The following is a 24,969-nucleotide window of genomic DNA, read 5'->3' on the forward strand; positions in this document are numbered from 1 at the left end:
CTGCATTACATTAGTGACCAAAAAAGTTTTCCTTGCAGACCTCCTGCTGTCAGTATGGTGACAATAACAAACACAACTAGTGTTATATGTGCAGGTAGAGCTCACCAATTTGTTTTATTCCAAATTACCCCCTATTCAGAACATGGGGACACGCTGTGTTAACCCCTTTCGGTCTTGCTGTGCACCGCAATGGGGTTGATGCTGCACATGCGGATATTTTCATTAAAAAAAGTCATTACAATCACCCATAGCGGTCACATATGTCCCATAACCGCTCACACAGTAACATATATGTGCCCCTATTTCCCTCCTTCTTTAGCAGTGCACCCAGAGCTGTGCCCCGCCCCCCGACACATGGAACACCACACAACACTTCCCGCCAACCGTGCAAAGACTAGGGGCGGGGACAATGACGCGCCGGCGTGGGGACGTCACTGCGCCGGCGCTGATTGGCCGCTGCAGTAAGCGGAGAGGGAATCGTTGGCACAGGGAGAATTGGCAACTGAGGACCCGCTAAACGTTGGGAGGCGAGAGGTCCGGGGATACCGGGGAGCGGCGCGTGCCAGGCAGCCGTGTAGCGGCGGGAAATGAAACAGGCCGAGAAGGGGGAGTCTGGCGCGCGGCGGCGGCGGCTCTGGGTGAGATGTGCGAGAGGGGGGAGGCGCGAGAGCGGGCCCTGGCATCACTAATCAGTGTCTGCTGGATGTATAGACATACACACACACTGTATATCTACTGTAACTAGAGCTCACAGTGTATATACACACACTGTATATCTACTGTAACTAGAGCTCACAGTGTATATACACACACTGTATATCTACTGTAACTAGAGCTCACAGTGTATATACACACACTGTATATCTACTGTAACTAGAGCTCACAGTGTATATACACACACTGTATATCTACTGTAACTAGAGCTCCCTGTGTATATACACACACTGTATATCTACTGTAACTAGAGCTCACTGTATATACACACACACTGTATATCTACTGTAACTAGAGCTCACTGTATATACACACACACTGTATATCTACTGTAACTAGAGCTCACTGTATATACACACACATTGTATATCTACTGTAACTAGAGCTCACTGTATATACACACACACTGTATATCTACTGTAACTAGAGCTCACTGTATATACACACACACTGTATATCTACTGTAACTAGAGCTCACTGTATATACACACACTGTATATCTACTGTAACTAGAGCTCACTGTATATACACACACACTGTATATCTACTGTAACTAGAGCTCACTGTATATACACACACACTGTATATCTACTGTAACTAGAGCTCCCTGTATATACACACACACTGTATATCTACTGTAACTAGAGCTCACTGTATATACACACACTGTATATCTACTGTAACTAGAGCTCACTGTATACACACACACTGTATATCTACTGTAACTAGAGCTTCCTGTATATACACACACACTGTATATCTACTGTAACTAGAGCTCACTGTATATACACACACTGTATATCTACTGTAACTAGAGCTTCCTGTATATACACACACACTGTATATCTACTGTAACTAGAGCTTCCTGTATATACACACACACTGTATATCTACTGTAACTAGAGCTCACTGTATATACACACACTGTATATCTACTGTAACTAGAGCTTCCTGTATATTCACACACACTGTATATCTACTGTAACTAGAGCTCACTGTATATACACACACTGTATATCTACTGTAACTAGAGCTCCCTGTATATACACACACTATATCTACTGTAACTAGAGCTCCCTGTGTATACACACACTGTATATCTACTGTAACTAGAGCTCCCTGTGTATACACACATATATACTGTAACCAGAGCTCACTATATGTATAAACACATATATACTGTAACTAGAGCTCACTGTGTATACACACATATATACTGTAACCAGAGCTCACTATATGTATAAACACATATATACTGTAACTAGAGCTCACTGTATATACACATATATATACTGTAACCAGAGCTCACTATATGTATAAACACATATATACTGTAACTAGAGCTCACTGTATATACACATATATATACTGTAACTAGAGCTCACTGTGTATACACACATATACACTGTAACCAGAGCTCACTATATGTATAAACACATATATACTGTAACTAGAGCTCACTGTATATACACATATATACTGGAACTAGAGGTCACTGTATATACACATATATATATACTGTAACTAGAGCTCACTGTATGTATAAACACATATATACTGTAACTAGAGCTCACTGTATATACACATATATACTGTAACTAGAGCTCACTGTATATACACATATATACTGTAACTAGAGCTCACTATATGTATAAACACATATATACTGTAACTAGAGCTCACTGTATATACACATATATACTGTAACTAGAGCTCACTGTATATTCACATATATACTGTAACTAGAGCTCACTCTATATACACATATATATACATATATACTGTAACTAGAGCTCACTGTATGTATAAACACATATATACTGTAACTAGAGCTCACTGTATGTATAAACATATATACTGTAACTAGAGCTCACTGTATATACATATATATATATATATATATATATATATATATATATATATATATATATACTGTAACTAGAGCTCACTGTATGTATAAACACATATATACTGTAACTAGAGCTCACTGTATGTATAAACACATATATACTGTAACTAGAGCTCACTGTATATACACATATATATACTGTAACTAGAGCTCACTGTATGTATAAACACATATATACTGTAACTAGTGCTCACTGTATGTATAAACACATATACTGTAACTAGAGCTCACTGTATATATACACATATATACTGTAACTGGAGCTCACTGTATATATACACATGTATACTGTAACTAGAGCTCACTGTATATACACACATATATACTGTAACTAGAGCTCACTGTATATACACATATATATACTGTAACTAGAGCTCACTGTATATATACACATACTGTAACTAGATAGAGCTCACTGTATATACACACATTTATATTTTAACTAGTGCTCACTGTATATACACATATATATATACTGTAACTAGTGCTCACTGTATGTATAAACACATACTGTAACTAGAGCTCACTGTATGTATAAACACATATATACTGTAACTAGAGCTCACTGTATATATACACATATCCTGTAACTAGAGCTCACTCTTTATATACACATACTGTAACTAGAGCTCACTGTATATATACACACACATACTGTAACTAGAGCTCACTGTATATATACACACACATACTGTAACTAGAGCTCACTGTATATACACATATATATATATATATATATATATATATATATATATACTGTAACTAGAGCTCACTATATATACACATACTGTAACTAGAGCTCACTGTATATACACACATATATTGCAACTAGTGCTCACTGTATATATACACACATATATACTGTAACTAGAGCTCACTGTATGTATAAACACATACTGTAACTGGAGCTCACTGTACTGGTATATACACACATACTGTAACTAGAGATCACTGTATATACACACATATACTGTAACTAGAGCTCACTGTATATATACACATACTGTAACAAGAGCCCACTGTATATATACACATTGTATATATACACATACTGTAACTAGAGCTCACTATATATACACATATATACTGTAACTAGAGCTCACTGTATATATACACATATATACTGTAACTAGAGCTCACTGTATATATACACATATATACTGTAACTAGAGCTCACTGTATATATACACATATATACTGTACTGTAACTAGAGCTCACTGTATATATACACATATATATACTGTAACTCGAGCTCACTGTATATATACACACATATATACTGTAACTCGAGCTCACTGTATATATACTGTAACTAGAGCTCACTTTATATATACACATATAATGTGTATATATATATATGTATGTAACTAGAGCTCAGTGTGTGTGTGTGTGTGTGTGTGTGTGTGTGTGTGTGTGTGTACACACATATATAAATATATATATATATACTGTAACTAGAGCTCACTGTATATGTATGTATGTCTTTATTTCTATAGCGCCATTAGTGTACATAGCGCTTCACATTAGTAATACACGTGACAATCATATAAATAACAGATAATGGGAATAAGTGCTTCAGACATAAAAGTAACATTAAGGAAAAGGTGTCCCTGCTCCGAGGAGCTTACAGTCTAATTGGTAGGTAGGGAGAACGTACAGAGACAGTAGGAGGGAGTTCTGGTAAGTGCGTCTGCAGGGGGCCAAGTTTTATGTATCAGGTGTATGGTATCAGCCACGGTGCTACTCATATGCTTCTTTAAGCAAGTGGGTCTTAAAGGTGGATACAGAGGGTGCTAGTCGGATATTGAGGGGAAGTGCATTCCAGAGGTGCGGGGCAGTCAGTGAGAAAGGTTTAAGGTGGGTGTGGTCTTTAGATACAAAGGGGGTAGAGAGAAGACAACCTTGAGCAGAACGCAAGAGACGGGATGGTGCATAGCGAGAAATTCGGGCTGAGATGTAAGGAGGGGCAGAAGAGTGTAAAGCTTTAAAAGTGAGAAGGAGAATTGAGTGTGAGATGCGGGATTTGATAGGAAGCCAGGAGAGGGATTTCAGGAGGGGAGATGCTGAGCCAGATTTCGTAGAGTGATTCTGGCAGCAGCGTTTAGGATAGATTGTAGGGGAGACAGGTGAGAGGCAGGAAGGCCGGACAGCAGAAGGTTACAGTCATTGAGGCGGGAGAGAATGAGGGCCAGAGTCAGAGTTTTACCAGTCGAGCAACAGAGGAAAGGGCGTATCTTTGTTATATTGCGGAGGAAAAAGCGACAGGTTTTAGATATGTTTTGAATGTGAGGGGCGAATGTGAGAGAGGAGTCGAGTGTGACCCCTGGGCAGTGGGCTTGGGCTACTGGGTGAATGATAGTACTTCCAACAGTAATGTGGAAGGAGGTAGTAGGGCCAGGTTTGGGAGGAAGTATAAGGAGCTCTGTTTTTGCCATGTTAAGTTTCAGTTGGTGAATGGCCATCCAGTATGATATTCCAGAGAGACATTCAGAAACTTTGGTCTGTATAGCAGGTGTAAGGTCAGGGGTTGAGAGGTAAATTTGTGTGTCCAAAAGATGTGATTATGTCACCTAGAAAGAGTGTGTAAAGAGAAGAGGTCCCAGGACAGAGCCCTGAGGTACCCCCACACAGAGATCGGTAGAGGAGGAGAAGTTGGCAAAAGAGACACTGAAAATACGATGGGAGAGGTAAGAAGAGATCCAGGATAGAGCTTTGTTACAAATACCAAGAGTATGGAGAATGTGAAGGAGAAGAGGGTGGTCCATGGTGTCAAATGCTGCAGAGAGGTCGAGTAATATGAGCACAGTGTAATGACCCCTGTCTTTGGCAGCATGGAGGTCATCAGTTATTTTAGTGAGGGCTGTTTCCGTGGAGTGAGCAGTGCGGAAGCCAGATTGTAGAGGGTCTAGGAGAGAATAGGTGTTGAAAGTGTAGCACTCGAGAGAATACAAGACGTTCAAGGGGTTTGGAGGCAAACGGCATGAGGGAGACAGGTCGATAATTAGGACAGGTAGGGTCAAGTTTGCTGTTTTTGAGTAATGGTATGTGTGTGTGTATACATATATATTTCACTCTAGTTACAGTATATATATATATATATATATATATATATATATATATATATATATATATATATATAATATATAATATATTGCGACACACGGTAATGCAGTGAGAGACGCCGCAGTTCTGGAGACTTGGTCCGCCTTACGCGTTTCGTCGTACACTGACAAGTTCTTCAGAGGCTTCAATGTGGGGTTGGTTATATTGGCTCTGATATTTATTCTAGATATATATATATATATTATCAAAAAATAAATAGATGATACCGTTCTGTGGTAACATCGCCGGAAGAAGAGATCAGTGTATCTCGAAAGCTCGCACAAATAAAAGCATTTAGTTAGCCACAGAACGGTATCATCTATTTATTTTTTGATTATTGAAGCTCGGCTAACACGGTACTGATACCTCTACATGTATGTGTATATATATGTATATATATATATATATATTTCACATTCACTGTAACAGGTGCTCATTGTATATAGAGCCATGTATACTGTATCTAGAGCTCACTATATACATTACAAACATATACTGTATATCATTGTATATAGAGCCATGTATACTGTATCTAGAGCTCACTATATACATTACAAACATATACTGTATATAGAGCCATGCACTGTGTGTACGGCAGCTAACGCTCCCTAATTATTGTGTGTGCACACAAGATACATCCATGGATATTAGCCCTTTGTGGTCCAGAGGGGCAGCGGCACGAAAATATTATTGGGCGACTAAGGTAATAGTTCAGGGTGGAGCAGAAGACGTAGGTTACCTAGATGTTAGTAAGGCCTTTGACATTGTTCCGCACTCTACTGTAGTAGAATGGCTAAGCCATCGATTGAAGGATGAGTGACAGAGTTGTGGGAAAGGGAAAGGGAGTACCTTCAGAGGAGGGGAAGGTAACCAGTAGAGTACCACAGAGGAGCTGAAACCTGCCTTTCACCCTCCCCCAATAATACCTGAGGCACATCAGCCCATATGGGGGTGATATTCCCATCCTGGGACACTGCCCCACATCTACCTATTTACTCCTTGTACTATTGGCGGTTCTGTGACCAAAAAGGACTGTTTTTGTTGGGCACCCATGGCATCTACGACACATACCGTGAGTGCACCTTCACTTGGACTAACTACAATTTAGTGCAAAATAATGCACTTAGATCATAACAATCCTAAGGCAGAATACAGGAGGGGATAGGGATCTGGGGGATCTGATTGGGCATGAAGGGGGATCTGATTGGGCATGAAGTGGGTGGGGATCTGGGATGGTATGAAGAGGGCCGGGGTGTGAGTGAAAGGGAGGGGATTGGCATGAATAGGAATCTGGGTGGGTCTGGATGGACATGAAGGGGGAGGAGGTGTGACGTGAGGATCTGGGTGTTAAGGGGAGAGGGGTATGTGTGGACATTAATGGGAATATGGGTGGGCATGAAAGGGAAGAGGGTCTGGGTGGGCATGAGGGGGGGAGGGGTCTGGGTGGGCATGAAGGGGGTGGGGGTTCTGTGCCCAAGTAATAGATGTACTGTATTTGTTTTCATATAATAGAGTACACATTCCGGCTTTATTTCAACCATGTTACATGGGAATACTAGAGAACAATGCAATAAATGTGTGCGTTTTGCACCTCATTTGTTGGGGTGCGGTTATGTGTTTCTACTACTTTTATAACCTTTTCTGTGGTATAAAACATAAAAACAGAGCTAAATTTTTTGTCAACGTCCTTCTTTCGATGTTTGAAAAGGAATGTTCCTTCCTTGGGGTTTGTGGTATATTGTGAAGACTTATTTTGCCATGTGTTTTAAATAGCTAGGTTACTTATAGTTCCAAATTTGTATTGTCACATTGGGGAAATAAAATTGTCAAGACTTTAGTTGTGGGGCCTTTTTTTTGAAAAAAAATTGTCTTTTCAGCTGGCTGCCACGTGATGTCAGCATCACGTGAGCTGGTTCAGCCAATGAGGGCGAACCAGATTTGTGACGTGTCTGCCACGCCCCCGCATCGCCTCCTCAATCTCCTGCAGCCAAGTTGACAGATCGCTGAGGCTGCAGGAGTGCGCGCGGCCCCGTAGCTAGTATAATCTCTGCCATAGGCCTCGGACCTGGTCAAAAAGACCGTGCTGAGGCGCTCTGAGGGGAAACATTATCCCTATCAGCGCGGCTTTAGACGGCGCTTCCGCAGGCGTGTGTGGAGGCGTGTGGAAATGCAGGAGACAGGCAAGTTTAAATTTTGCCGCTCATGCAAGCGCAGGGCCGGTCACGTGACTGCCAGAAGCCAATGGCAGTCCGTGACGTCGGCGTCGTGACGTGGCGCGCTAGCCCCGCCTACCGATCCGCCTCCCACCCGGCACACAAGCGCGCTCGCTGACGCTCATGCAGGGACAAGAAAAATCTCCTGCTTGAGCAGGAGAGCATGAGCGTCAGAGCTGCCCAGCGCCGCTCCCTACACCATGCCCCAGGCCTTACACAGATTACATCCAGTTATCTGCAGTGAGAAAATAAGGCTCAGAAGAGGAAGTCTTCTAAGATGACCTCTCCAAAACACATGCTTAATATGGGGAGATGTGGTGTAACTGGGTTAACCATAAGACTACCAGAGGGGCTTGCAACACAATACGTTGCAGGCCCCTCTTGCAATGAGCGGCATAGACACAGATCCACAAATTTCTGTTAAATGACATGGCACTAACCTAACATCACATTAGCACTAACAGTGCATCTTCAAAGGGCAATAACATGTAGCCATGTTTGCTCCACTAAAGAGCATTGTGTTAACTATCACAGAGGTTAGTCAGTGATAATGACATGCAAATGGAGCGAAATGATAACATTGCATATGCGCTCAAGTCTAACACGGGGACTTAGCGTTGTGTAATTTAAATAAATAAGCTCTTGAGTAGCCGGTTGCCAACCACTGCTTTGCATTATGGCAGGCAACAAAATGGCATGAGTGGTGCACGGCATTAAGTTGGTGGAACAGGCTATGATGATTCTCTTTGATGTTCTTGGATTTTGCTGTACACAAAATTTTTTTTCTCCATGTAGTAGTTATATCTGCATATTATATTACAGTATTTTTGTAATTTTCTTATTTTAAACCAATTATTTTGTGACGTCATATGCTTTTTATTACAGTGCACATATGTAATACGGCAGGGGTGTGCAAACATTTTGCCCTGCACACCCCTTTTTGCTCTCCCCACTGCTCGCGCCCCCCCTTACCTCGTATCAAGCGTCAAATGACACTGTGGGGTGACGTCACATGACTGCCATGGCGACACGGTCTGAAATGTCGCGGGGGCATGTGATGTCACGTGACTGCGCTGCGTCATTTGACGCCGTGTCGGCCGAAGCGGAATCAAGGTAATTGAGTTACAGAGGCCTCGTGCCGTACCCGGTATTTAATTTAAATTGTTTCGGGAAGAGCGCGGGGCCTCTGTAACCGCCATGCACCCCTGTAGGTTAAACTGATAGTTCATATGGTAACGATTTTTCGCTCTGGCTATTTAGAGCTCAAAGGGTTAACTAGACATAGTCATGACGGCTGGGTTTGTAAAATGAAGACAAAGCTTCCTTACTGCTGGTGAATTGTTTAAATTTCTTTTCTTAAAACAAATTTTTTTTTGTTTGTTTTTTTTTGCATTCAGGTAGAATAATTGGAGTGAAAGCATAAAGATGACCGCAAAGAATAAGATTGGGGAAGACGGCAGCATGCTGTTTTTTCAGGATGTTGATGGTGAGATGTATCTGAATCTATGCATGGAAGTGACTCAAAGGGCTTTACTGCAATGGGTGGATTGGCAATACGTCCCTCTATTAAATTGTATTGTATGTCTTTATTTATATAGCGCCATAAATGTACATAGCGCTTCACAGTAGTAATACATATCATATAAATAACGAATAATATAAATAACAGATCATGGGAATAAGTGCTTCAGACATACTGTAAAAGTAACATTAAGGAAGGAGTCCCTGCTCCGAGGAGCTTACAATCTAATTGGTAGGTAGGGAGAACGTACAGAGACAGTAGGAGGGAATACTAGTAAGTGCGTCTGCAGGGGGCCAAGCTTTATGTGTCATGTGTCCATGATTATCCAGTGTTACTCAAATGCTTCTTTAAGCAGATGTGTCTTAAGGTGAGTCTTAAAGGTGGATAGCGAGGGGGCTAGTCGGGTATTGAGGGGAAGGGCATTCCAGAGGTGTGGGGCAGAAAGTGAGAAAGGTTTAAGGCGGTAGAGAGCTTTAGATACAAAGGGGGTCGAAAGAAGACATCCTTGAGAAGAACGCAAGAGTCGGGATGGTGCATAGCGAGAAATTAGGGCTGAGATGTAAGGAGGAGCAGAAGAATATAAAGCTTTAAAAGTGAGCAGGAGAATTGAGTGTGAGATACGTGATTTAATCGGAAGCCAGGAGAGGGATTTCAGGAGGGGAGATGCGGAGACAGATTTAGGAAAGAGTAGCGTGATTCTGGCAGCAGCGTTTAGGATAGATTGTAGGGGAGACAGGTGAGAGGAAGGAAGGCCGGACAGCAGGAGGTTGCAGTAATCGAGACGTGAGAGAATGAGGGCCCGAGTCAGAGTTTTAGCAGGAGAGTAACAGAGGAAAGGGCGTATCTTTGTGATATTGCGGAGGAAAAAGCGACAAGTTTTAGAAACATTGTGAATATGAGAGGAGAATCAGAGTGAGGAATCAAGTGTAACCCCTAGGCAGCGTGCGGGGGCTACTGGGTGAATGATCGTATTTCCAATAGCAATGTGGAAGGAGGTAGTAGGACCAGGTTTCGGAGGAAGTATGAGGAGCTCTGTTTTTGCCATGTTAGGTTTCAGTCGGCGGATGGCCATCCAGGATGATATTCCAGAGAGGCATTCAGAAACTTTGGTCTGTATAGCAGGTGTAAGGTCAGGGGTTGAAAGGTAAATTTGTGTGTCGTCAGCATAGAGGTGATATTTAAACCCAAAAGATGTGATTAGGTCACCTAGAGAGAGTGTGTAGAGAGAAAAGAGAAGGGGTCCCAGGACAGAGCCCTGGGGTACCCCCACAGAGAGATCAATAGAGGAGGAGGAGGTGTTAGCAAAAGAGACACTGAAGGTACGATGGGAGAGGTAAGAGGAGATCCAGGATAAAGCTTTGTTCCGAATACGAAGAGTATGGAGAATGTGAAGGAGAAGAGGGTGGTCCACGGTGTCGAATGCTGCAGAGAGGTCGAGTAATATGAGCAGAGTGTAATGACCTCTGTCTTTGGCAGCGTGGAGGTCGTCCGTTATTTTAGTCAGGGCTGTTTCAGTAGAGTGAGCAGTGCGGAAGCCAGATTGTTGAGGGTCTAGGACAGAATAGGTGTTGAGAAAATGGAGCAACCGAGAGAATACAAGACGTTCAAGGAGTTTGGAGGCAAAAGGCAGGAGGGAGACAGGTCGATAGTTAGAAGGACAGGTAGGGTCAAGCTTGCTGCTTTTGAGTAATGGTATAACGGTTGCATGCTTGAAGGATGATGGAAAGGTACCAGAGTAGAGGGAAGAGTTAAAGATCTGTGTGAGCATAGGGATTATAGAAGGAGCAAGAGGTTTTAGGAGATGGGAGGGAATGGGATCAAGAGGGCAAGTGGTAGAGGGAGAAGAGGAGATCAGCAGTGACACATCCTCCTCCAAGATAGCGGAAAAAGAGTCAAGAAAGGCAGGAGGAGAGTTGGGAAGCATTGTGGGATGGGAGGAGGCAACAGATGGGATGTTCTGCCGTATGGACTCCACCTTTTCCTTAAAAAAGTCAGCAAAGTCCTGAGGTGAGATGGAGGAAGAAGAGGAGGCAGCTGAGGGTGGTCTGAGTAGAGAGTCAAAGACAGAAAAGAGACGGCATGGGTTAGACTTGTGTGTGTTGATTAGTGATGAAAAGTAGGTTTGTTTAGCTTGAGAGAGGGCAGAGTTGAAACAGGATAGCATAAATTTGTAGTGAATGAAGTCTGCGAGCGTATGAGATTTCCTCCAGAGGCGTTCAGAGGAACGAGTGGAGGAACGCAGCATGCGTGTGTGGGAGTTTAGCCAGGGTCTGGGGTTAGAAGGGTGAGGACGGCAGAGAGAAAGCGGGGCATGAAGATCAAGAGAGGAAGATAAGGCAGAGTTGTAGTTCCTGACCAGGTTGTCAGGGTCTGAAGCAGAACTGAGAGAGGAGAGGGAGGAGCGTAAAGTGGAATCAAGAGCTGGTAGGTTAATAGAGCGCAGGTTTCTGCAAAAACAAGGGCGAGATGGAGATGGAGAGAAGCGAGAGAGAGAAAATGAGATGAGGTGATGGTCAGAGAGAGGAAAAGGGGAGATGGAGAAGTCGGAGAGAGAGAAGTTTTTAGTGAAAACCAGGTCTAGGTAGTGTCCATCCTTGTGTGTGCTGGCTTCAGTCCACTGTTGAAGGCCAAAAGAAGAGGTTAGAGAAAGAAAGCGGGAAGCCCAAGGGAGAGAGGGGTCATCAATGTGGCAATTGAAGTCCCCAAGGAGAAGAACAGGGGAGTCTGAGGAGAGAAAGAAAGAGAGCCAGGATTCAAAGTGAGAGAGAAAGGCAGAAGGGGGAAGAGTAGAGGAAGGTGGGCGATAGATGACCGCCACATGGACCGGGAGAGGAGAGAAGATCTGGACTGTGTGAACCTCAAAGGAGGGAAAAGCAAGAGAGGGGGGAATAGAAACTGTTCGCTAGCGGCAGAGAGAGGAGAGCAGGAGCCCCACACCGCCACCAGGGCGCGGAGTGTGGGAGAAGGAAAGGCCACCATAGGAGAGGGCAGCTTCCAGAGCAGAGTCAGTCTGAGTGAGCCAGGTCTCAGTTATGGCAAATAGGAGCAGGGAGTGAGAGAGAAAGAAGTCATGCACAGAGAGGAACTTGTTAGAGAGGGAGCGAGCATTCCAAAGGGCACAGGAGAAAGGGAGAGAGGAGGGAGGGTGGCAGGGGATGGGTATGAGGTTGGAGGGGTTAACACCAGAAGGAGTAGAGGTTGCAGTTGGCAGGCGAGGACGAGCGCATGTAGGAATAAGACAGGGACCAGGATTGGGAGAGATATCCCCAGAAGCAAGGAGGAGAAGCATGGATAGAAAGAGAATGTGTGAGGATGATTTGTAGGGGTGTGTTTTAGTGCAGGAAATTGCAGTTCCTGTAAAGCCTCGTAATAACTGCATATCTTTTTAGGCCGTTTTGCTAAACTCTTAATTTCTGAAGTCATACTTCCACAGATTGAAATACAAGAAATCACAATTTCAAAGAAATCACTGCAATATTTTCACACAATCATCCCAATGTAGATTCACATTCGTTTGTCCAGATGATACTATTGGCATCTGAATTTCGATAGTTTTTTTTGCAGTGAATTGACGCCGCTATATTTTAACGTATTTGCCTGTTTGTGTCCGAGTATTCAATTACAGGAACCTTTAAAGATGACTTGAACAAGCTTCTTTGAGTGTACTGTTTTATGTTATGGGATATATCACTGCAACAAACGTTCATAATATAATTTCCTGACGCAGTCACACTGAGAACAAATTGGGATACTGAATGTTGCAAATAGGACACAAGTCTGTTTTTTAATAAACGCTTCTGTAAGGTGCCTGTATAACATTTCAAACATAATTTTTCAACATATTCCTTTTGTGTAAGAAAGCATCAATACTTTTTTGGATCCTTTAATAAAATGTTAATTTTCTTATCTTCATTATTGCAGATTCTCCTTGTAAAAGTGATGCCAGCTCTGTGGATATTTATGATGGCTTAGATATGTCTGCTGCAACAGGTAGGGTGATTCATTTGTATGCTTTGCAAATGCCAGAGACGGTTATAATAAAATATCATTTAATAAAAACTATAATCAAAGCTTAAGTCTCGTTCAGATGTATTTATATGTAATTCTTCCATTGTTTTCTCTTCCGATGCAGTTATATTTTAGCAGGAACTGTTCTTAAAAACAGCATTTATTCTGATTAGTGATAGCATTTATCAAGTGCACTACAATACATTGGAAAACCCTGCGGGCTTTTCTTTTTCTGGAACTGCACCAACTTGCCCAATTCTCCTCCTCATCGCTTGGTGTTTTTACACAGGCGCACAGAGGAATAGTTGATACTGTCCCAGGATTAGCAGAAGTTGGGGGTGGTGAATGCACTTGAGCCACTCTGATACTTCCAGTGTTAAACGGGGTATCACAAAACATACAGAAAAAAAGGAAATGTAAAATGTTGCTTCAATTTTTCTTTTGCCTTTGTAAACCAATGTGAGGATATCACGCACTGAATAATTGTTTTGTCATAGCAAAAAGGGTGAATATAAAATACTGATTTGCTGTTTTCAGAAGAGGTTTCTGGACGTGCCGCTCCCTTGGACTGCTTGGATCTGTATGAAGAAATCATAACAGAAGAAGGGGCAGTTAGAGAAGCCTCATTCAATGATGTGCGTACCTACTCCATTACATATTGCCCTCTACAAATGCCTCCCATCTTTCACATCTATAAAATGGTTATCTAAACAAGGACCACAGTGAAACGGTCTTATTCAAATTCAGGGGCAGTCACTCTGGTACTTGGGAAAGGTGTTAGTTGTTATGACATACTGCTGTTCATGTTGCAGTATCCAAGGCATGCACAAATAACGTATTGAGTACTGTTTCATGTAATATGCAAAGTTTAAAGCACTTAATGGCGCTCCTTAACTTACACACCAACATCGGTTATTATACCATCTTTGACAGTTTGTACATTTGGTCTTTTACTTTTCTTACAAATGTTGTTTGATAGGGTAAAAAAAGGTTAAATTAAGAGGGTAAATGTCTGAATTTGCTGCACCGTTATAAATGCAGGTTTAAAAAAAAATATTCTGTATACTATATTCCTAAAATAATGAATTTCAGATAAATTTGCTGTGCAATGAATTGCTGTTAATGGCTTCTGTATCTAAGTATTATAAATGTTTTACAGTTGCATGCTGAATATGACAAGTGCCAGAAACAAATGAAAGAACTGATTAGCAAGTTCAAGGAAATGCAATCTCAGGTACAGTATAAAAGAAGTAAAAGTAATTTCTTATTTGTTTTATCATACAATGGTGATCTGCTTAAACCCCAAACAGAACAATGTATATAAGGTGTGGGTATGTGCGTCAATTTTTGTAAAGCAATTGTGGAAACAAATGAACACGTGTGTGTGTGTTCTGCATTACTTTGACCAGAAGGCTTAAGATCCCTGAATGCAACAAAGCTATTGCTATAATGTTACTGCTTTGTCTATTTAATGGAATCAAGGGAAGACTGTTTTATATTTCAGGAGAACTTGGGGAAAAAATATAAATTACATTTTTCTTCTTTGACACCTTAGAACACATGTTTGCAAAATGAAAACCAATGCCTGAAAAAGAATATCTCCGCCCTCATCAAAACGGCTAGAGTAGAAATTACCCGCAAAGAGGAGGAAATCAACAGACTTAATCAAAGGTAACAATTGGTCTATTCTCTTTCTGGGAAATGTATCAGGCCATAAGGTCAGTTGCATACAGTACTGTATCTTTGCCCACTAGAAGTGAGAAGTGTTTGTTGCTGTTGTTAGCCTAAGGCCGCGCTTATAGTCCTTGCCATGGGACTGCGACGCTGACGTCACGCTGCGGTTGCTGAAAAAAATCAAATTGAATTGACTTCCAGCGATCGCGACCAAGCTGTCGCGTCTCTCCTATAAGTGCACGCGATGGATTCGATACATTTGTTTTGACGTCGCTGTCACCGGGACTAAAAGCACGGCCTTAAGCTTCAGTGTTGGACACTCGTCCACTTTTAAGTTTATTGGCCAATTAGAAATGGTAGATTTCTAACCAGGTATCTGATACTTTACTTTCCCGGTATCTACCTGAAGTGGATTAAGTGTTACTCACTTCTTCTAATTGTAGAGTGGCGGTGGGGAAAATCTGAGGCCGGGGCTTGTTGGGATGTTAAAGTGAGGTCATTAGATGTTCCTATCTCTCTGTTTTTGGTCTGATTTCTTGATCATGTGATGCCACCGGATTAGTGGCTATGGAGCAAAAAATAGCAGGAAGACTGGTTTAAAAAAGTGCATATATGTCTTTAGGGTGAGCGGTGGGTAACCACGTACCGTATTAAAAAAAGTGCAGCAAGTAAAAATTCCCCAAGAATCTAATGTGGTCCTTTTTAAATGTAAACATACCCCATACATAACAAAACATGGTCAAATATTAACAACTCCTATTCTCACAGCTACCAGGTGCTCCATTGGAAGCACACGAACCTCCCCCAAAAATTGAGACTACTATAAATAGAATTAAGAATGTCATGTTAATGGAGGGGCTATCCAGTTTTCTCTCTGGAACTTATGATGGCTTCTGAAAAGATGGGGCCCTTGTATTAGCTCCACATACTCCTAATTATGAATGTAAACAATCATGTACTTTTACCCTTGACTCGCAAAATGTATAAGGTTAACTAGGTGGATCCTATTTCTTGTTCTGAATAAAGTATTTTCTATTAAAGTGTTTAACCAGATGAGCTGACTGTAATTATTAAATGTACCATTGTTCTCCCCTTTACTCCTCCCATTGTTCTCCTTTCTGTACCCCATACCTATTTATTTTTTTTAACTTATATTATTGTCAGAGAAAAGTTTAAAAAAAAAAAAAAATATATATTTTTTTTTAAAGTGCAGCTGTAGTGGCCATTAAAAAGGAATACTGATCTTTGTTTAAAAATCCCAACGCATTGAAAAGTAGTTCCTTCCATTTTTTTATTATATATAAAGAAATATGTATGTCCCTTTTTTTAAATTTTTCTCTACCTATCCGTCTTCATTGCCTTTGCGGGAATCGAAATCATTCCCTGAGGAAATTCCATGTTTGTACCAGAGTTTGTAATTAAAGGCAAAGTTAAAATATGACATAATAGGCCACTTTGATGCTGCTGCACAGTGATTTTGTATGATCTAATGTTGTGGTTTGCATTTCTTTTTATTGACCTAGAATAGGGTTGTGCAATATACCGGTGCCATAGTAATACCGCGATAATGAAGTCTGACAGTGTGCCCATATGGGGGACTATTTATTACCGCAGAATTACTATGGTATCGGAGTATGGGGGTGTGAGAAGCAGCTTTGAAGTTGCCGCGCTGTAGTGTCTCTCACAAAGCTACAGACTAGGACACGCTGTCTTCGCTCCGTCCCCCCAGCCGGCCATACTTCTCAATGGGAGAGGAGCATCAGGCAGCTCCGAGTGAGAGAAGGCAGCATGAAAAGTCACAAACTCCTCTCTAGCGCTCTTAAACCATTTCTCCTCCTCCGGGACTCTTAACCCCTTCACCACCCTGAGCCTCTTAACCCCTTAACCCCTTCGTCCCTGAAAATCTTAACCCACCCTTTCCCATGCCTGGGTCTTGGGTCTCTTAACCCCCTTCTGTTGGGACACTTATCCCCCCAACCACATGTGTTTTTAAATGTAGGGAGTATCTAAGAGTGAGAGTGATGAGGTGAGGGTTGGATGAATGAAGGGATTTTAGAGTGATGGTAGCAGTGTAGGTAAGAAACTGAAGCGCAAACATGGAAAGGGTTTGTAAATGAAGGGCCCTTTGTTCTAGTAAATCTAAAGAAAATGTATTTGTTTTGAGAACACGCTTTAGATTTACTAAAACATTTTCTGACTTATTTAAATCAAATATTTATCGCAATCTATATTGTTGTTGCAATAAATTTATCGTGAGGTTTTTTTTGCTATTGCCCAACTTTAGCCTAGATTTTATTGTTGATTACATTTTAGCTAGAATGAGTCTTCATCTGTAATATCAGTGCACGGCAAGACAGTCATAAAAGTTGACTAAAATGCATATTGTTATACAACGTTATATTAAATATTTTTGTGTTTTTGTTTCTCCTGCATAGGTTGTTTGGCCCTCTCGCCACCCGAAATATTAAACCAAATCCAGTGCCGTTAGAGAGCATAAGTAAAACCAGCTGCACAGACGGAACACAATCTAAAGACACAATATCAAGGAATATAGACCATAGTCTGAAAACTGAACTGAAACACCAAGGCACTTCTTCCAAAGGCACCACATCTAGCTGCTCTCCTAAAAATGCTTCAGAAAAGGATAGGAGTTCAGACTCTGGGGAAAGTAGCACGTCATGTACCTTAAAAACCCCCTATGTTAAGCTGTGCAAAGAAAATGTAGAGTCACATTTGCAAAAGCAGGTGTCAGACAGCCATTCAGATGTAGATGAGAAGAAAACGAGGAAAGAAAAAGAAATGGAGTACCATCATAAGGACAGTGATAGAAGGCCGAAGAAAGAAGACCGCCGACATAGTATTGGCAGCTCCGCAAATGAAAAGAAAATCGTCAAACTGAAACAAAAGTCACATGTGCCATCTTCAGACCCCGGAAAACCAGTGGTTTGTCAAGAAACCAAGAAAGCACAGTCTGATTTAAGCCATGAAATGGACAACAGAAAATATTTTACCTCAACCCCGCGGGATAAATCGAGCACTATGAAGGAAAAAATGCAGCTGAGAGATGAACCAAGGTCAAAGGAAAGGCTTCTGAAAACAAACGAAAAATCCCCGAACACGATGGAGCCCAAGGTATATGAAAAAGACAGAAAATCAGATGGCAGAAACAGATCGGCGGAAAAGGAAGGTTATCAACCAAGGAGGTCAAAAAGAACAAGTATTTCACAGCTAGATGATGAAACTGATAAAAGCTCCCATAAATCTGTAATGTGTGAACAGAATGACATGAGAAGGAGCAATGATGCAGGTAGCAGGAGGGAGAAGCGCTCTTCAGAATACTATAAAGATTCAAAGTCCAGTTTGTTGAGTAGCAAAGAAATGAAAACCTCAACACCTAAATATGATGACAAGCATGTCCGAGAAAACAAAAGTGTAAAATCTGAGAAGGATAAAAGACACGATGAAAAGAAAAGGTCTAGAGAGAACCAAGATGGAAGTAGACATTTGAAAAGTGATAGAAGAGGACATAAAGAACACACAGAGGCAGATGCATTGACACTTATGTCTTCAAGTGAAGGTAAAAATGTCAGTAGAACCGGGGAGCAATTCAAAAGTGTAGAGAGCAGAAATGTTGTGGACTGTAAAAAAGATAAACTTGCTCAGAACGAAGTCAACACCCAAAAAGACATGAAGCTATCTTTTATGGAAACACTAAGTCTGACCCTCTCTCCTGATAAAAATATTTCTGTGTGTGAATTGAATTCTAACATAAAAAGTTCTAAAGTCTCATATGTAGAACGTAGCATCACTGCACCAAAAGAAATACAAGAGGCATCCCTCCAAGTTTGTGAGAGCATTGCATCTGTTGAGAAAAAGGAATCTACATCACAGCACTTATGCAGTCCTAAAGAAATCGCGTCAAGAATGGATGTACTGGTATCTGAGGAGGCAACACTGGCTGATGCAGGGATTTTACAAAAATTGACTTCTGAAATGTGCGTTTCTGAAACGATTACAGGTGCAACTGGGTGCCAGCAGGAAAAAGAACTAACGGCCACTGTTAATGAAACCATTACTCTACCCACACCAACAAATCTGCCTACTACTGATAATGAAGATGTAGCCTTAGAGGATGACTTGGAGACTGTAAGCTCTGAGGAGCTGGAGACACTTAGTGTTATAGATGTAGAGATAGTGGAGTTAGATTCCTTCATAGAAATTGACAAGTGGAGTGGCAGCATTAGTCCTCAAGGAAATGCAGATAAAGGCAACACTGTTTTAACCAAACCTTGCCAGGCTGAGGATGTTGGCAACAATGCAAGCCGCTTGCACCCAAATATAACTCAAGACGCAAAAGGTATATTTGAATCATCAAATTCTGATCTTATAGACATAAGTACAAAAAGAATTGAATACAAGCAATATTTCCATGATGATGAAAGCTCTGTAATGAGTATTGACTTAAATGTTATGAGATGTATCCCAAAAGCCATCAGCCCACTAACGAGCCCAGTGCGGCCCTTGGTGAAACTTCATACCATTGAGGGCACAAGCAAAGCTTCCGTAGTGAGAGTTTTAAGTAAAGGTACTAATACTTGAGGAGTCTTTTTTTTTTTTTTTTTTTTGTCTTCTAGAAAATTATTCTTTGATTTTAAAAGGAAAGATTTTAGTTCAACAGATTGTTGAGAAAATGCCCATGCCTGTCCTGGAAAATCAACCATCTTCAAGACTGAGCAGTGTACATGTGATTTTGATTTTTTTACCAGCTAATAGGAAAAGTTGTTTCTCTGGAAACCAATATTATCATATAGACCGATATGCATAGTATGTGAGATGGTATCGCAATGAGTACTGTGCTGGCATCCAACACCCCATCATGGCTAATATTTAGTTGCTCATTTGGCTTGTAATTGTGGTTGGGCAAAGCATAAGATGTCCGTGTATTGAGCTCTGGCATTTGGCTTACCAGAGGTAATAAAAAATTCCCCAAATCGTCAGAGTATCACAAATTAAAGTGTCTTAAGCAGGGCTACATCCTTAGTCACAATCCTATAGCTGGCTGGGTGATGCTGTGCTTTTAAGAAGCAGGTTATGAAAGGTGAAGTGAGTATGTCCCACCACCACAGACACAAAATGTTCTTTCTTCAATTAGCAGTGATTGTCACTGTACACTAAAAGCGAAGCATAATGGTTTCTTTTCTGGAAACAACCCGCCTGTCTCTTAATGAACAGAACATTGTAATTCAGTTTAATGCAAAAAAAATTATATGCAGCACATTGAATATGAAAATATACCACATACCTTCTGGTGTATGTATTGGCTAAATAAGCTAATCTTTACATGTACCAATAGTCAATAAGGTAATGGCATCATCTAGAACTCTAAATGTTGGTTTGATTTATAGAGCTTGGGTTAGTCTAGAATGAAAAACCCAAATTGATATTTGCTTTACCCATCAACACAATATTATCAAAAAGGAGTCTTGTGCATGGTCGATAATGTATAACAAGAAACAAAGCGAGATCCAAACACTGGTCTCAATACCCTATTATAGTGCACTCATATGCCCCAATGGAAACGGGAAGAGAGATCACATTTGTAAAGATGTACGTACCAAAAAATAAATATGTATAATAGTCATTTTGTGTCAAGTCTAGCTACTCCAAATAGTTCATAGATGGAGTCCAAATGTCTCCCAAAATGTTGAACTCCCTAAAATACAGACGTTATTCTCTTACTCTCCTAAAGGAGAGAAAAGCAGATTCCAAAAGACTCCCTTAAAGGTTCAAATACCCTCAATGTTATGGTACACATATTCATTATTGCATTAGCACAATTAAGGTAATAAGTGCCAAAAAAGTAAATATACCGGCTTACTAAAATGAAGATTGGATATTCCTATTATATCAAATGCCTACCTCTACCTCCTAGAAGTCAAAAAAAGGCAACAATTAAACATAAATAGAATTAAATAATCCTTAAACAATGTGTGCTATCAGAGAAACATGGAGACTATAATATAAACTTTAATAATGCTAATAAAAAAAAAATTCTAAGTGCCTAAACAGTTGCTACGAGCTCAAAACAAGGAAACATTAGGATGGTAAGGAACTGAGAGATGAAGGAACAAAATAGTTTATAAGCAGCGTTTGGTCAAATAGAAAAAATGCAGTACTTCAAACAGTAAATACATATATTGTTTATGTAGTAGTGGCAATCCTCAAATATACAGCGTATATAACATCTCTTATCCTGCACGTAGTGCCTATAGTGTCAGTCACAATGTAGCACACACGATGTAGCTGTTAGTTGATGTAGCAAACACGAACAATAGTATCCATGCTCTGATCAGCGCACATAGAAAGTGTGGATCTATCACTGTCGTAACAATAAATCACAGCAACACAGGGATTCCTATTTAATAGGTAGTCGCGTATTCATGCTACTACTGAAAGGTGTATAGACAGATATTCAAGCTTAGAAGGCCTTGCAGAGAGAGCCAAAGTGGTCAGCATATTCATATCACACATTCTCTATATCTTTGTGTGTATGTGTGTACCAGACTTGCTAGGCCTTGCAAAGGGTTGTTAGTACTTCTCTCTGCCAGATGCAGATACCAGGAACTGTTGACAAGACTCGCACTGCCACATACTGTAGTCCTAAAATCCTGATGTATGTTTCACACAAGCGCTTTCTCAAGGGAGAACTTTTGTGAGTTCAACATCTGTGGAGACAGTTGGACTCAATCTATCTACAAACTATTTGGAGTAGCTGCAGACTTGACACAAAATTACTGTCTATTCTCATATCTATACAGGCATACCCCGGTTTAAGTACACTCACTTTAAGTACACTCGCGAGTAAGTACATCTCGCTCAATAGGCAAACGGCAGCTCACGCATGCGCCAGTCAGAACGTTCCGAACAGCAATACCAACTCCCTACCTGTACCGAAGCTGTGCGCAAGCGGGGAGACTATAGAGTCTGTTACAAATGCGTTATTTACATCATTTATGCACGTATATGACGATTGCAGTACAGTACATGCATCAATAAGTGGAAAAAAGGTAGTGCTTCACTTTAAGTACATTTTCGCTTTACATACATGCTCCGGTCCCATTGCGTACGTTAATGTGGGGTATGCCTGTATCTATTTTGAGGTCCGAACATATTCTTTACAAATGGTATCTCTTCCCTTTTCCAGTGAGGCCTGAGAGTGCACTTTCTCGAGACACTAGTTTGGATCTGGCTTTGGTTCTTAGTCTATATAAAACGGCATGACACACAAGCACCAATTTCACACCGATGCGAAAGCATAAGCCTTTGACAATTACATTTTGAGGAATGGATCTGTGTATAAATGCATATATTGGCACTAATGTTGTATTTGCTTTGCTTCAGTATTTACAAAAAGTTATTTTAGGTTTATTAATCTTTTTTTCTAATTAAGCATAGCAATGGCTATTAATGACATGTTTGTTTTTTTACATTTTAGCAACTGTGAAGCTTATTAAATATATCTGCGGGTAGAAAGATGGTAAAATATTGAAATAAAGTAGATGTGTACACACCAACCAAATAAATAAATAAATTAGAGGAAAATCTTCTGTTGGGGAATATTTCCAGCTGTAGTGGAAAAGAACGCAAAGGCCACCTACAGTCATGTGAAAAAGAAAGTACACCCTCTTTGAATTCCATGGTTTTACATATCCGGACATAACAATCATCTGTTCCTTAGCAGGTCTAAAAATTAGGTAAATACAACCTCAGATGAACAGCAACACATGACATATTACACTGTCATCTGTCATACATTGTCATCTTCTACTTAACTAAAATAAAGCCAAAATGGAGAAGCCATGTGAAAAACTAAGTACACCTTATGTTTCAATAGCTTGTAGAATCACCTTTAGCAGCAATAACTTGAAGTAATCGTTTTCTGTATGACTTTCAGTCTCTCACTTCGTTGTGGAGGAATTTTGGCCCACTCTTCTTTACAACGTTGCTTCTGTTCATTGAGGTTTGCGGGCCATTTGTTTATGCACAGCTCTCTTAAGGTCCCGCCACAGCATTTTAATCGGGTTGAGGTCTAGACTTTGACTGGGCCATTGCAATACCTTGATTCTTTTCTTTTTCAGCCATTCTGTTGTAGATTTGCTGGTGTGCTTGGGATCATTGTCCTGTTGCATGACCCAATTTCAGCCAAGCTTTAGCTGTCGGACTGATGGCCTCACATTTGACTCTAGAATACTTTGGTTTCATAGGAGTTCATGTTCGACTCAATGACTGCAAGGTTCCCAGGTCCTGTGGCTGCAAAAACAAGCCCAAATAATCACCCCTCCACCACCGTGCTTGACAGTTGTTATGAGGTATTTGTGCTGATATGCTGTGTTTGGTTTTCGCCAAACGTGGCGCTGTGCATTATGGCCAAACATCTCCACTTTGGTCTCGTCTGTCCAAAGGACATTGTTCCAGAAGTCTTGTGGTTTGTTCAGATGCAACTTTGCAAACCTAAGCTGTGCTGCCATGTTATTTTTAGAGAGAAGAGGCTTTCTCCTGGCAACCTTCTAAACAAACCATACTTGTTCAGTCTTTCTAATTCTACTGTCATGAACTTTAACATGCTAACTGAGGCCTGTAGAGTCTGAGATGTAACTCTTGGGTATTTTGTAATTTCTCTGAGCATTACACGGTCTGGCCTTGGGGTGAATTTGCTGGGATGTCCACTCCTGGGAAGATTGGCAACTGTCTTGAATGTTTCCACTTTTGAATAATCTTTCTCACTGTAGAATGATGGACTTTAAATTGTTTGGAAATGGACTTATAACCCTTCCCAGATTGATGGGCAGCAACAATTGCTTCTCTAAAATCATTGCTGATGTCTTTCCTTTTTGTCATTATGTTAACACACACCTGAATGCTCCAGACCAGCAAACTGCTAAAACTTCAGCTTTTATAGAGGTGGTCACACTTGCTGCTGATCAATTAATCAAGGGCATTTGATTAGCAGCACCTGTCTGCTACTTAGCATCTTAATTCCTATGGATGCAGTAAGGGTGTACTTAGTTTTTCACACACAGCTTCTCCATTTTGGCTTTATTTTTGTTAAATAAATCATGGCACGGTGTAATATGTCATGTGCTGTTGTTCACCTGAGGTTGTATTTACCTACTTTTTAGACCTGCTAAGGAACAGGTGATTGTTATTTGTCCTGATATGTAAAACCATAGAACTCAGAGGGTGTACTTTCTTTTTCACATGACTGTAAAATACTTAATTGTATCTTGATGGTAATAAAAAGATCATAATCAATAAATGGATAGGTTAAAATGCTCCCACCATCAGAGAAATGGAGAGATATCCGAATGTAATAGATTTTGACAAAAGAAATACAATTTGCAATAGAGATTTTTTTCGGAACAGTTTAAAAAAAATTTGTAACCTTTCTTAAAATTATCAGCGCAAAGACCGCTCTCTTATTAGGAGAGAAAGGTGGCGAATTGTGGTATAGAAAGTTCCCTCTGCTTCAGATATAATTCAAATATAGTTGGATATGCATTCCTGTGCCTGCTTAGAACAGGTAAAATGGAAAAATTATGCAACGGTATTCATTATATTTATTATCCTCAATAGGAAAAGATGTCTCCATTTATAAATATCTGCAATAATTGTTTAGGAAGATTGCTCTGGAAACATTGATATTGGAAATATTATACATTATATTTTGGTGTGTTGCAAATCTGGAAAAATGGAAGATTTAATTGGAACCCCCCCACCCCCATATCACATTTTAAACAAAGAAAAATCTGTGGATTTGTATAGCATG

The 24,969-nt window shown here is 40.6% G+C and overlaps 1 protein-coding gene across 3 annotated transcripts in view; it reads left to right on the forward strand.

The window, feature by feature from the left end:
- The first annotated feature begins 449 nt into the window (after positions 1-449).
- The window catches only part of CASP8AP2 (caspase 8 associated protein 2), a 32,836-nt gene continuing 8,316 nt past the window's right edge, over positions 450-24,969 (forward strand). Inside the window, exons 1-7 of one of the 3 annotated variants that reach the window (XM_075597457.1) lie at positions 450-638; positions 9,337-9,425; positions 13,383-13,451; positions 14,007-14,104; positions 14,629-14,703; positions 15,025-15,140; positions 17,579-19,728. In XM_075597457.1, coding sequence (XP_075453572.1) covers positions 9,365-9,425; positions 13,383-13,451; positions 14,007-14,104; positions 14,629-14,703; positions 15,025-15,140; positions 17,579-19,728 — 2,569 coding nt within the window. In that variant the 5' untranslated portion in view covers positions 450-638; positions 9,337-9,364. The remainder of the gene's footprint in view (positions 639-9,336; positions 9,426-13,382; positions 13,452-14,006; positions 14,105-14,628; positions 14,704-15,024; positions 15,141-17,578; positions 19,729-24,969) is intronic. The other 2 variants (XM_075597456.1, XM_075597458.1) reach the window with 2 other exon arrangements.

This window comes from Ascaphus truei, chromosome 4 (assembly GCF_040206685.1).
Source record: "Ascaphus truei isolate aAscTru1 chromosome 4, aAscTru1.hap1, whole genome shotgun sequence".
Classification (NCBI taxonomy): domain Eukaryota; kingdom Metazoa; phylum Chordata; class Amphibia; order Anura; family Ascaphidae; genus Ascaphus; species Ascaphus truei.